Below are 14,603 nucleotides of genomic sequence, written 5' to 3'. Positions count from 1 at the left end.
TATCCGTTCTTCAAAGAGGTTATCAAAATGGTGGACAATGACTTCTAAAAAGACAACTTGTTTCTCACTGAGTTATCTCCCTCTGCACTGCTCAGCTGCGCAGGAGCATTGGGTGTGTTTTTTAGGGTACACTGGGTGTCACCTGCTTCCTCCCTGGTGTTGCCACTGCTCAAATTAGCAGCTGGGGGGAAATGGGGATGGGGAAATAGTGTTGCACAATGCCACAACATCATTTCTAGCTAATAAACTCTCTAGGATTCCTCCAGATCTCTATGGTCGTCGCAGAGATCAGCAGGATTCCTAGGGCATCACAGTGACATCAGACCTGATTTTTCAACCAGAAATGATGTGGCAGTGACACCATTTCTGCACATCCCATCCCCAGACTCTCCTGCTGCCAGGCTGACTACTCTAGGATACACTTACAGCTCAAGTGATGGTAAGGCTTAGAGACACCTGGAGTTCTCCCAGAATTACATCTACAGAGATTAGTTCCCCTGGAGGAAATGGCAGTGTTGGGGCAGACTTTATGGTATACCATAGAGTACAAAAGAAACAAGTCCAAGTGTGAAATTACATTCCCACTGAACTCAATCCCCTCCCCAAACTCTACCATCCCCAGGCACCGCCCCCAAATCTCCAAGAATTTGCCAACTTGGAGTTGGTAACCCTAGCAGAGGAAATGGATGGAGAAATTGTTCTCCAACGACCATTTTAAAGCCTCTGCTCCAGAAGACAGCAAAACCATGGACTTCCTAACTAGCATTATACCAAATATAAATATTCAAATTATATGGAAACAGACTGACATTTTCCTGTAATTTCTTTCATCCTATGCATTTTATTCTAAGCATTTATTGCCATGTTGCCAGACTTCGTTCTTTTTCCCTAGGAAATAAAAAACATAATATTTGGACTTATAAAAGGTTCATAACTCATGAGCCGGGACCCAAAAGCACTATGTGGAATGCTTTGCACTTCCACAATCACTTTTCACTTTCCTACTAGTAGTCCCTTGCTTCAGAGTTCCCCCAAATAAATCCAGACCAGTACCCCATGAGATACTAATTTGGCAGTGTTGTCTGTGTGCAAATGGACCAAACCTTATGCATGTTTAGTGGCAAAACTGGATTTAGTTAATATTTATTTTGATTGTGTTGTATCCTACCATACCACTTAGCACTGAAAACACATGAAGCTGCCATATAGTCAGGGCTTTTTTTTTCTGTGGAAAAAGGTGGTGGAACTCAGTGGTGGAACTCAGGACCGCACAATGACATCACTTTGGGTCAACTGGAACAAAGGGGGAGTTTTTTAAAGTTTAAATTGCCCTCGGTGAAAATGGTCACATGGCTGGTGGCCCCGCCCCCTGATCTCCAGACAGAGGGGAGTTTAGATTGCCCTCGCAATCTAAACTCCCCTCTGTCTGGAGATCAGGGGGCAGGGCCACCAGCCATGTGACCATTTTCAAGAGGTGCCAGAACTCTGTTCCACTGTGTTCCTGCTGGAAAAAAAAGCCCTGCTTATACTGAATCAGATGATTGGTCCACCAAAATCAGCATTGTCTACTCAGACTGGCAGCAACTCTCCAAGATCTCAGGTTGGTGTCGTTCACATCATCTACTAACTGAAGATGCCAAGGATCAAACCTGAGACTTTCTGTATGCCCAGCAGATGCTCTTCCTCTGAGCCACGGCTCCTCTCCATTTGAATGCTCTGCCATCAGCTGAGCTCATTGGTAGAAGGCAAACTCATTGTGCTTCCGTATCAACCTACTTCCCAGTATGGTTTTTTTTAAAGGTGCTTGAAAGATAACTAACTTTGTCCTTGCCAGAGATAAGAATTGGTTTGAAATAATTGTTCTCATTTTGTGTTTTCCTAGCTTATAAATCAAAATATCTTAAATGATGAAAATGCTAAACCTACATAAGATATTATCAAACCACCAAATCTGGTTGTGAATTCATCTTGTTTTGTAAATGGGACTTCCTGCCTCCCTGGACCTCTCTGCTGTCACCTGTTCTGCCTCCTTGGACCATTCAGGCCTTGAGTCTTTGGCCTCCTTGGAAATTGCATCCAAATTTGTCTTTTCAGATCCACTCGACCTCTTCAGCTCCAGTTCATCAGAGTCTTTGGACTGCTCCAGCGATACCACTTCATCTTCTTTGGGCCTCTCTGGTTGTGCCTCCTTGTCATCTCCAGAGCTTTCAAGTCTGTCCTCATCACCCTCTCCAGACTTCTCCAGTATTTCTACTTCGGTTTCTTTGGACCTCTCCAGTCCTGCGTCTTCTGCTTCCTGGGAGCGTTCTAGTCTCAGCTCTTCATCCTCTTTGGACATTTCAAGTCTTGCTTCTTCTGGCTCCCTCCCACACCTTTCTAGTTTCACCTCTACAGCCTCCTTAGAATTATCTAGTCTCGCATCTTCAACCTCTCTGGATTGTTCTGATCCTACATCACCGTTTTCCGTGGAACTGTCCGACCACATCTCTTCAGACTTACAGGAGCTCCTTTCCATAGACTCTTCACACTCTCTGTATGATTCTGATCTGGAGTCATCGTCATCCTCAGGTTCACTGGACCTCACCAATATTAATGTTTTGACATCCCAGGATTCCTCTGAGTCATCTTCCTCAAGCTCCTTGGATGTTTCTGATTTTGTCTTTCACATTGTACTGGACAATTCCAATCACTCTATTCCTGATGCCCATTTGGACACTCCTTCGGTGTCACTGGACTTCTCAAATCTCACTTCTTTAGTTTCTCAAGAACTATCTAGTCTCACTTTTCAAGATCTCGCCAGTGATGCCTCCTCAGCGGCTTTCAATCCTCACAATAATCTAAGCTTACCTTCATCTCCAGTTTTCCCTCTCAAGCCTCTGTAGAGTTCTTCAAGTTTCTTTAAGGCTCTAACTTCCTTACTTTTTGTGAATTTTCTAAACAATATGGAGAAAAATTTTGAACATTTCATCTCTAAGGCAAAGTTTTAGAAGCTTGTTTTGCAAAACTTACACCAAATGAGGATGAAATAATTGCAAGGTTGCCAACTTTTCCTTCTGGTGTTTTTGACCCTCATATGGGAGGCAGGAGTTCAACAATGGATTTTAACTGTGGACTGCAGGTTAAAGGCATAGCAGCTGTTTTCTGGATTGTCAGAAAAAGTTGGCAACACTAAACAAATTTGCACAGGTCTATAAAGGTGCCTTGTTATAGGTACGTTAGGAGGTACAAAAAGCTGTTAGTTATGTTTCTGTGGGCTATTGTTAATTTTAATTCGCTAAAATGGATTCCCCCATTTTATTTTATTTTTTGTATCTTTTGTTTCTCAAGAAGAACAGCCAACCAAGGAAGCTAAAACTTCAAATAAGTGCATGTTTTGAATAGTAAATGATGCTGATTTATTATCATGAAATTCTAGGCAGCTGAAGATCAATGCAGGGCCAAATGTTGGTTCAATAAAAAAGAAATAAAAATAAAAGAAAGATGGGAGGGATAGAGTTTGGGAGAGAGGGGTATGATCAAGAAAACATTTTATCCCATTGATTTGGTGGCTGAACTCACTCAGACCTTACTGAGTGCTACTGGCATTTTAGTATATGTTACCAATTCCAGTAAATACCATTCCATAATAATCTTTGCTTGTTTTCATGTTGCACAAATATGACTGAGAATATAGCTGATGGCATTTGCTGAACTGCAGCAGGAATTACAGTCCTGCATTTAATAGCTCCAGAACATGATCTCTGTTTTGTCTTACAAGTCCTCCTGCAAAAGACAAACTTTTCTGAAGCGTTTGACACACACTCGGTGCCTGTTGGTTTGACGTGTCTGTTGTGATATGGTCCAACTGTGTACTTCTCAGGCTCTACCTCTGAAGTGAGAAAATATTGCATTTGCACAATGCATTTTCATGTGTTTGGCAATATTGCTTCAACATTCCATACATGCCTCATTAAAAAAAAATGAAAACAGCATGCAGAAAGTTTGACTTTTCATTGATGCTTAAAGATAAAGATGTCACAGGAGCGCCATTGCCCATTTGCCTTTCTTCTTAACATTTGTCCACAGGTAAGGTGACAATGGTCAGAATATACCTCTGACATGAACATTAGGAGAAGGCTCCTTGCTCCAGAAGAAAGTACCACCACCAGTGAAAGGGATCCAACCCACCAACAGAATATGGTAGAAAGGTTCGAGTTTTGCTTTATAAGAAATATCCATTAGAGATATTGATATAGACCAGGGCTTGCCACATATAGACCAAGGCTTGTTCTTTGTAAAATGCCATGCAGTGACATGCTATCAACGTAAATAATAAATGCAAGAATAACAGCCATGACTGGATGTACTCAGTCTGGACTTGGTCAGAGCCACATCACGCTGCTTAGTTGTGTTTCCTACACCACTGCTTGCTGAAATAGACAGATGAAGGCCGCAGTCCTAAGGACACTTTCCTGCAAGTAGACCCCATTGAATAACATGTGGCTTTGTTCTGAGTAGACAGGCTTGCTCTCAGTATGTAAAAAAGGACAGGCAGATTTCCACTGAGGGTACTTGCCAGCCATGGCTCTCAGTCCTGTTGGAAACCAAGGGTGTTCTTCCTTACTCTTTTGGTATGCTAAATCGTACTTTGGTCACATCATGAGAAGACAAGATTCTCTGGAAAAGTCAATAATGCTAGGAAAAGTGGAAGGCAGCAGGAAAAGAGGAAGACCTAAAACGAGGTGGTTTGACTCAATAAAAGAAGTGATGTCCTTCAGTTTGCAGGATCTGAGCAAGTCAGTTAATGATAGATCCAGAGGAGTTAGCCGTGTTAATCTGCAGTAGCAAAACTGAAGAGAGTCCAGTAGCACCTTTAAGACTAACCAACTTTACTGTAGCATAAGCTTTCGAGAATCACAGTTCTCTTCGTCAGATGCGCATCTGACGAAGAGAACTGTGATTCTTGAAAGCTTATGCTACAGTAAAGTTGGTTAGTCTTAAAGGTGCTACTGGACTCTCCGATTGTGTTAATGATAGGACGTTTTGGAGGTCTTTCATTCATAGGGTCGCCATAGGTTGGAGACGACTTGACGGCACATAACACACACACACAACCACAGCAAACACTCATGTGCCATAACATCACAGCAAACACAACTATACAACTGTACATGAAGCAACCCTAGCCTAATTTCGAGGATTAGGACCTGCACCTTCTATACCTAACTGCAAAAATATATGAAGGATTGTTTCTCATCAGGCTGGCTAAGCTACAAACAGTGAGAACACACGCCACATGGAAAGCTTCACTGCAGTCCCAGACCAGGAGTTTTTCATCCGATGAGTCCCTTAAGAGTTAGACGTTTGAAAGCCACCCACACAGCTTATGCAACCCATAGGCAGATGTCACTTTTATGAATGCACAAACGGGGAAATCCATAGAGGAATTCTGCAGTTGGGGGGGTCCTCATTGACTCCCCCCTGCTGTTCACGGGGGTCTCCTCTTCAGTCTCCTGACAGTAGTATTTCAGGTAGGGTTGCCAGCCTCCAGGAGGAGACTGGAGATCTCCCAAAATTACAACTCATCTCCAGATTATAGGGATGAGTTCTCCTAGAGAAAAGGGCTGCGTTGGAGGGTGGGCTTTATGGCATTATACCCCACTGAGACCTCTCCGTTGCCTAACCCTCATCCGCTCCAAACTCTACCCTCAGATCTCCAGGAATTTTCCAACCCAGAGTTGGCAACTCCAGAGAAAGAGTTGACCACGGCGCCTCATAAGAGAATGAAGACCCCCTGGGCTGCTTTCCATTTCTTTACCGGAAGTATAGTCCGCTTGCCATCTTTTCTCCCCTTACCTCTATAACAAAGGTGTCTGACCAGGACTAAACAGCCTCCCAGCTCTGATTGGCTGTAACGTAAGGAGGGCGGGTGTAAAGCAATTATTGGTCCTCTTTGGCAGAATCTGCGGAAAAGTGTAAAGCGATTGGCTAATAGCCTTCGTGGCGGCGTGTGTTTTGATTGGTCCCCTCTGCTCTGCTTCCGAGGTCAAGGAAAGGCGACCCGGGCTGGATCGGCGTCCTTGCGGCCTGTGGTGGAGGTGGGAGAAGCTGCGGCGGGTTCCACAGCAGCCATGGTGGCCTATTGGAGGCAGGCAGGACTCAGGTACGACTCCCTCCCCAGCCTAGTGGGCTTTCATTGCCTTGAAGACAAGCAGGCCCCTGGGAAGGCTGGTGGGAGTCTGTTGGTGCCCCTCCTTTCTGGTTTCAAGGACATGATGCCAACTTCCAGGTGGTGACTGGAGATCTCCCGGAATCACAGCTGATCTCCAGGCGACAGAGATCAGCTCCCCTGGAGAAAATGGCTGCTCTGGAGGGTGGCCTCTATGGCGTTATACCCTGCTGAGGTCCCTCTCCATACTATGCCCTCCCTAGGCTCAACCCCCAAAATCTCCAGGAGTTTTCCAACCCGGAGCTGCCAGTCCTGTCAGGGCCGCCAGGAACTGGGAGAAGAGCATTTTATTGTACTTACTTATTTGGTCAGTCTCTTTAATTCCTTAATGGAAAAGAGTCCAGTAGCATCTTGAAGACTAACCAACTTTACTGTAGAATAAGCTTTCGAGAATCACAATTCCCTTCGTCAGATGCATTTAATTCCTTGTTTACTTTAGACAAGGTAGCACTACAAGGCATTCATTTTAAAAATGATTGTACCCAGAAAGTTATGCATGTTAACATAGACTTACATATCTTGGGGGAGGGGAGAAGGGCGAGAGGTGAAAATCATAGTTTTTTTAGCTTGCTTCTCAAGGAAAGCCGGCTATTGCAGTAGTATTGGGTAGAAGTTAATGTTGAACTGGGTCACAGTGGAATTTGTTGCCAGTGGCTTTAAGTGATGGCAATAATAGTCAAAATAATGACTGTTCTTAGATACTGCTTTTCTAGAAAGATTAGTGCCCCACTCGGAGCAGTGAACAAGGTCGGTGTTGTTATCACAATACAGCTGGGGAGCTGGGGCTAAGAGTGGCTTACCCAAGGCCACCTGCAGAGCTCATGGTGGTAGCGGGAGTTGAACCAGTAGAGTGCTGATTCCCACCCAGCCACTTAACTACTATAATATAGAAGTTCTCAAAATATAGATGGCTTTAAAATGAGATTAGATAAAATCATGGAGTGTAGGTCCCACAGTGGCATATAGCCATGGTGACTAAAGGGAAGCTCCACATTCAGGAGATTGCGGCATACCAGTGTTAGGGGGCAACATTGGGAGAAGGCTGTGTGAGGCAGGATGCTGGAGTACGTGGACCACTGTTCTAGATCCCACAGGGCACTTTTTGTGGTTGGGGAGACCTGAATTCAAACTCTCGCTTTCTATGACATTTTCTCGGGAGGTTGCTATCTTGCAAGCTAAATTACTTCATAGGGTTATTGTGAGGATAAATGGAGCAGGAGTGATTGACGTATGCCGCCCGAGCTCCTTGGAAGAAGGTTGGGATGCATGCAGCTGTTTTGTGTTCCCATTAGGGAGAAAGATGGGGCCTAAATGAAGTAAGTAAATAAAATAAATAAATACATGATTAAATGATATGTTTGAGAGCCTCAGTTCCATGCAAAAAGATTCAGGGTGGCTTATAACTGAAACAAAATACTGAGGTAAAGAACTAGTAGTATCTGTATAAGTACTGAAACCCTGGGCTTAGCTCCGGTAGGAGCAACAAGAGTCATACTCCCAATACTTGAAAGCATAAAGCTTTCAAGCACTACAGCCTGTTGACATTCTCTGTGTGAAATGTTGGTAGCTGTCTGAATGTTGGTCTCAACATACCTGTGAGCATCAGAAGGGCCTTGCTAAATCAGACCAACTTATTTAACAGCCTTTATCTTCCACAAAACGCAAAGGGCAGGGATGCCAAAGCCTGTACTTTGTTACTGCCTCTCAGAAGCTGGTATTCAGAAGGCTTAGACCTCTGGATTTGGCCGTTCCATTTAGCCGTCATGGCTGACAGCATATCCTGTGTCTTAACTTATTTCAAAAATCCCTATTTATGATTTTTTTTTAGCCGGGCTTTCTTCCATCCAATACTCAAAGCATGCATTTACTTTAAACCCATGCAAGCTGATAGATACCTTTTTGCCCTGTAGCAGTGAGTTCCACATGTTTTGTGTGATGCATTTTTGCAAGGGGTTGGAACCTATATATTCATACGAGTGGTGGGAGGATCCTGAAAGCTGTGAGAGCAAAAGGCCATGAAAAACAAAAAGTACAGCCTGTAATACTTGTGGGTAAAACTCAGTTCCATGCAAGATAAAGAGACAATTCCCAAGAGGATTAATTGCAGTAATACTTTATGCCACTGAAGTGAGCTGTAGACCATGAAACAATATATCTGTTAGCCTTCAAGGGGCAGTAAGAAAGAGTCTCTATAGTGGAGACATCTTACATGAGGATGCTCGAGTGAAGAGAGATGCAATTTTAGCCAGGAAACAAAGGAGACACAGCAGAAGGTTTCATCTGAGGGTTTGTTTATTTCTTCTTTGCCTCCTTCAACCAAGAGATGAAATTAACATAGTCTTCAGGAAGGAGGATGAGGAAGGAGCATTCTCCTGGCTCTTTGTAGAGAAGTGAAAGTGACGAAGCCTTCTGCTCTGTCTCTTAAGTTTCCCAGCTATCATTGCGTCTCCACTCGAGCATCCTCGTCTATAGAGACTCTAAGACTCCTTTTGGTTTTCATTATATCACCAGCTTAATTGAAGAGGTTGACCCATACCTGTGATCTGCTGCCTGAGAAGGCCACTGGGCAAGGTTGTCCTGCGGTCCAGGCCTTGTAGGTTATTTGAGGTTCCTTGAGCAGTGGAGACAGCGCTGCAGACTGGAAAGGATTTTCTTTTCCTTGTGGCACCTGGCCAATGTGTGCATTCTCAAAAAGTTTCTACTAAAGCAAACTTTTTGGCTTGTTATTTAATTTGTATTTGTAACATTTATACTCAGCATTTCTGCCTCTGATCAGGGCCACCAAGGTGGCTGACAAATTAACAACATGTATAATAAAAACATGCCTTAAAAACAATTAAAACTAAACAAAAAATCATTAAAACAAAACTAAAATGCACATACAAAAACATAAAACCAACAATTAAATCATAGGACAGGAAGGAGGGAACACTGAGGGAATGCCGGATAAATTGAAGTCCACCTGCTTGGCAGAAGTTCGCAATAGGAAGGGACAAGCAGGTGTCTCTGGGTAGAGAGTTCCAGAGTTTGGGTGCCACAACTGAGAAAGCCCTCTCCTGTGTTACCACCTGCCTAACCTCTGAAGGTGTGGGCACTTGGGCTTTAGAAGAAAACCCCAAGAGTTGGGTAGGCTCCTAAGGGAGGAGGGGCCCCTTCAGGTATGCTGGTTCCAAGCCATAGAGGGCTTTAAAGGTCAGCACAAAAACCTTGAATTGTGCCTGGAAACAGATTGAGAGCCAGTGTAGATGGGCCAAGAATGGACTGTAACGTTTCCTGTGACCCCCTCCAGTCAATATACTGGCTGCAGTATTCTGCACCAGTTAAATTTTCTGAATACTTTCTGAGGGCCACCTTGCATTGTAGCAATCTAGTCTAGATGTAACCACAGCATGCGGCACAGCGGCCCAATCTTTTCTGCCTGGGAAAGGCTGCAGCTGGGTAACCAGTCGAAGCTGGTAAAAGGCGCTCCTAGCCACAGTTGCCACCTGCTTATCCAGCAGCGGGCCTGGGTCCAAGAGGACCCCCAGACTACAGACCTGTTCTTTCAAGGGGAGTGCAACCCATCCAGAAAGTCCTTGGTCAGACTTGGGCAATAAGGCTATGCACAGGTATTTTCGCTGGATGCTCTTCCAATAGAATGCTTTTTTTTTTTGCTTGAAAGAGACTCTAAATTCTGCAACTGTTGTAGAAAATCTTTCTACTTGGACTGACCTTTGGTGGTGACATTGAAAAGGTTTTTATATGTTTCAGTTTCAATTTTTTACCGTTTTTGTGTTGTGGCTTGAACCTCAGGAACAAACACGTCTGGATAAACCAGCTCATATTTTCTGCAATGTAGTTTTGGGCATGTATTGGTTTGGGTGACCAAAGGATACTTCTGTGGGTTTGGGGGGGGTAGGATTTCACCTCCCCCCTTGCTGCAGACCCTGCTGTGTACGTTGTGTTCTTCATATGGGCCTGCTAACAAAATTTCAGGAGGCGCAATGGACTATAGCAGCCTGCATGGTCAAGTTTGATCCAAGCTCATGAGGACTTGGGAGCTAAATAGGCTTGACCATGGTCAGTACTCGGATGGGAGACTGCCAAGGTAGTCTGAGGCCACTAAGCAGTGGAAGGCTCCTCTGCTCCTCTCTTGCCTTGTACGCCTCATGCTTGAGTCAGTTGTGCCTTGACAGCACATTCATCTGTTCTTCAATGAACTGCAGCAAGAGGGGGAAGTAGGAAAATCCCACTTGCAGATTTAGTAGGACGCAAGCCCCTATCCACAGGTTTCCTTCTTACTGTGGTTCCCTCCCCCAAGTTCCGTTTTTATCTTCACTTACATCCTGCAACTTATTATTTATTTATTTGATTTGATTTATATCCTGCCCTCCCCGCAAGTGGGCTCAGGGCGGGTCACAACATCATAAAATCATAAAAACCACAGGTTAAATACAATAGTTAAAATAATTAAGAAATAATAATAAAATACGCAGCTCTCATTAAAAAGTGGAACGGAACAAAGGAAAACAGGCAAGGGACCAGCAGGATAGTTCGTCAGCTCCTCAACCACTCTCATAGGCCTGGCGGAACATCTCGGTTTTACAGGCCTGGCAGAACTGTAATAAGTTCCGCAGGGCCCGGGTCTCAACTGGGAGAGCCAGGCTGGAACTTCCATCAGTGTTCCGGCTGACTTGGGGAAAGAGGAGGCTGGGACAGAGCTGTAGGTGTCTTTATGCAGTACATCGGGTAAGCCAGTTGTGTCTGTTATCACTATTTTTACCTGTATTCCCAGTGATCCTAAAACCTACATGGCTTGGTTTGTTAGCCTTAGTCCTCCCCCCATGGGATACTATAGGGAAAATGTGGGGAAAGGGATACCTTGAATTGGGTAGAGACTGAGAGGACCTGCCATTTATTTCCTCAAAGCAACTGCCAAAGATGTAGGTGGAAGAGATGACCATGTACTATGTTGAACCTCAAGGCTCACTTCTCCATAGACATTCTGCAGTTGAAAGTTTTCAAGCTGCTTCTGCAGAGGTTATTTGTGCAGAGTTCAATTGCATCACTGTGCGCCAAAGGGTAACCTGCTTTGTTAGAGATTCTGAGTCCTTTTATGTTTCCATGGCATTTGTATTCTATATCAGCGTTGCTTTTGAATCCCCTCACTCCAAGATCCATTTGTGTATATTCATAGTTACAAAGAGAAGCTAGGAACAATGGTTGTTGTGAATTTTCCGGGCTGTATCGCCATGGTCTTGGCATTGTAGTTCCTGATGTTTCGCCAGCAGCTGTGACTGGCATCTTCAGAGGTGTAGCACCAAAAGACAGATCTCTCGACACTGAGAGATCTCTGTCTTTTGGTGCTACACCTCTGAAGATGCCAGCCACAGCTGCTGGAGAAACGTCAGAAACTACAATGCCAAGTCCGTGGCGATACAGCCCGGAAAATCCACAACAACCATTGTCCTCCGGCCGTGAAAGCCTTCGACAGAAGCTCGGAACGTAGGCCACATCTCCATAAATCTCAATACTTGAACATGAGCTATGCTTTGGTTCCTCTTCTACCATGCTTAATAATTGTGTGGGCCTGCAGTTCGCTTGGGTATGTTTGGAAGCCGAGTATTGGACTGGTTGATTTCCCACCAAGCAAAGTTCATCTCCAGGAGATTAGTAGCCCTTCCTGTAATCTGGATTTCACTTTCTTTTTTCTCTGCAGCTACATCCGATATTCCCAAATCTGTGCCCAGGCAGTAAGAGCTGCACTAAAGCCACAATATAAAGCAGAGGCAGAGAAGGCAGCAGGAGCCAATGTAAAAATAGTGAAACCCAAAAAAGAATGATATGCAGGTAAGTTCCTTGCATCTTTTTTCCTTGCAGCACAGATTGCTTCATCTGACTTCCCAGCATCAAGTAGTTTGTTCCTTAGATTGTAAAGGTACTAGAAGAGAAGCTCTGGGTTTGATAATGGAGCTTGGGGCAAACTTTCTGGAGAACTGAAGATTTTTTGGGAAAATCTTAATGCTAAAAATCTGGAGATTTTTTTGAGTTTGGGAACCTCCTTAATGACTAAGCTAATAAGATTTTACACATTCAAACAGGAACTGTGATTGTGGTAAAACGAAGGGGCACACACATGTCTAGAAGAGAATGGAATTTTGCTTGTTATTTCTGCTGCTGAAGAGACAAAGTTCTGTTCAGTTTAAAAGTAGCTTTCTACTTCTGCAGTGACATCTGCTTTGTTCAAACACAGTCAGGAAACTGTTGCTCAGGGGTACTCACTCTGTGGCTCACAGAGAGCCATATTCACAGTTATCATCAACCCAAAGAGCCATGCTTACTTCCGTCCCTGGCACGAGGCCTGCACTTCAGGGAGGCTCGCAGTTTACCTGTTCCTCTGGCGATGGCTGTTTCAAGGTGAGAACCACCTGCCAACAACAGGTCCTGCTGGGCAGAGGCCTTGCCCGCTTACTTGAGACGTGGGGCAGGTGCTGCATAGAGGAACGGTGCCTAGAAAAGCCACAGGTAGCTTCTCAGCCGCTGTGTGAGAATCACTGCTGTAGCTCTTTCCTTCCTTGAGTCTCAGCCACTGCAAATCCTCTGCATCTGTTTGAGTATCGAGATGGCGAGGCCTGCAGTAGCGCACATCGAGCCCTTGCAGTTGATGTGCTGAAGGCAGCTGAGGCCGCAACCCTTTGAAGAGCAGTGCCTAGGGTAGCAACAAGGGAGGGGGGGCTTGGTCTCTGTGCCCCACTTGTAGGCCCGATGGGAGTGTCATGTTGGCCATCTGGGGAGGAGATTGAAGATGGGCTAGATAGACTATTAGTCTGACTCAGTACTGCTGCTCTTACGGCCCTCTGTATCTCCCTGGGGCAAATCTCTTAGTGCTAAACACACACAGCCAAAAGTAAACTCCTTGGGGATTTAAGGTCGCAGCCCAAGGCTTGTGACTGGAAGAGTCCGGTGTCAGATCTGGGCCCAGGAGCCAAAGTTCTTCTGATAAGGTCACTCACGGTGCAATCCTTTGCAGAGTTACTCCAGTCTTAAGTGCACTGATCTCAGAGGGCTTAGAGTGGAGTAACTTTGCATAAGGATTGCGCTGTCAGTCATGTTTATGAAGGAGGATGTTCTGTTTGCTCAACTCTTCGCATGGCCCCAGTCGCTTAGCCTCTTTCCTGGTCGGTTCTCTGAGGTTGCTGCTGTTGACTAGAGCAACTTGAAAGCTCATAATCACAGCTACAGACTTAAGATCCTCCTGCTGTCGGACTTTGCATCTTGTTTCCAATGTTTCCTGGTCTGTTTGGTGGAAAACCAGTTTTTGTAGTCTTGTCTTCAGTCGTTCAGGGGTTGAAAAAAGGCTCAATGAAAGTCCAGAAGATAACTATGAAACCTGCGAAGAAATGATTGCAGGTTTTTTTTTTTGACAAATGTTTTACTCTCAGTGGAATAATTTGTCCAGGGGGGTTAGTGAACCCCAAATGTACTGAGAATAATACACAGTAACTTACAGCCATACTTACTGTGTGTGTTTAATTTTCTTACAGGAGCTGAGCTATAACAGGCAAAATGAAGGCTGTACAACGCATCTTCTCTGTGCTCTGTGGAAGTTCTCTGCAATTATGTAAATCATCATGCTAATAAATGGAATTTCTTGAAAACGCTTGCGGGGGTCCGCGCTTTCCTTGAACAAGAACAAACCAGCGTTTTGGTGCAGTGTTTGCATTCAGACCTGGGCTTTTGAGGCTAATTTTAGAAGCAGTCTCTCCCTTGCGTTGAGTTTTGGCTTAACAGCCTAGTATAACTTAATGATAAGATCACAAATACTGCAGTTGTTCATTTGTTCCAGTCATTGGTTGTAACAGAAGATAAGAGTCAGGGCTTAAAAACAAAGCATCTTCAGGTTAATTACAGCTGCATTCAAGTTTCGCTCATCTTCCAGTTCAAGATGACTTGAATTAGAATAAGTTCCTCATTTAGAGTGTGGCGTTACTCAGTCGCAGTTCATTGATTTTAAATAGACCTAGACTGGGACTAACTCTGCAAATTTTTGCAATGTCATTCATCCAGTTAACCTTTACCTATATAGTAATAAACAAAAAAGCTTTGCAGGCTTTATTTAGCATTCTGATGCTTTGAAAAGAAGGCTTTGGGGTGTCCAATTAGCCATCTTTCTTGGTCAAAAGTACAGTGAATATTTAAAATGGGGTGCACCGTGTGCAATACAAATTCTCCCGTTTGTGCTGAAGAACCCGATACGGTGCAGTGAAAGCAAAGCAGTTTTAAATTGCTTTGACTTCAATGGGAAAGTTGAGCGCACGTGGCGATCTTTTCCATTGACAGCAGTGTGAATTAAAAGGGCTTAACATTAGAAGCATATAAAACACCCAAGTTTTGAAGCTTTCTAACACTTTATCTT

At 44.3% G+C, this 14,603-nt stretch overlaps 1 protein-coding gene across 1 annotated transcript; it reads left to right on the top strand.

The window, feature by feature from the left end:
* Window positions 1-6,012: 6,012 nt before the first annotated feature.
* Window positions 6,013-13,849, top strand: ATP5F1E (ATP synthase F1 subunit epsilon). The gene is made up of 3 exons (XM_054980838.1): window positions 6,013-6,142; window positions 11,907-12,037; window positions 13,732-13,849. The coding sequence occupies exons 1-2, from the start codon at window positions 6,111-6,113 to the stop codon at window positions 12,028-12,030; spliced, it is 156 nt and encodes a 51-aa protein (XP_054836813.1). The 5' UTR covers window positions 6,013-6,110; the 3' UTR covers window positions 12,031-12,037; window positions 13,732-13,849.
* Window positions 13,850-14,603: the final 754 nt, after the last annotated feature.

The sequence above is a fragment of the Eublepharis macularius genome, chromosome 5 (assembly GCF_028583425.1).
Source record: "Eublepharis macularius isolate TG4126 chromosome 5, MPM_Emac_v1.0, whole genome shotgun sequence".
Classification (NCBI taxonomy): domain Eukaryota; kingdom Metazoa; phylum Chordata; class Lepidosauria; order Squamata; family Eublepharidae; genus Eublepharis; species Eublepharis macularius.
The sequence above is the reverse complement of the archived record's forward strand: the minus strand, read 5'-3'. Positions and strand labels throughout refer to the sequence as shown.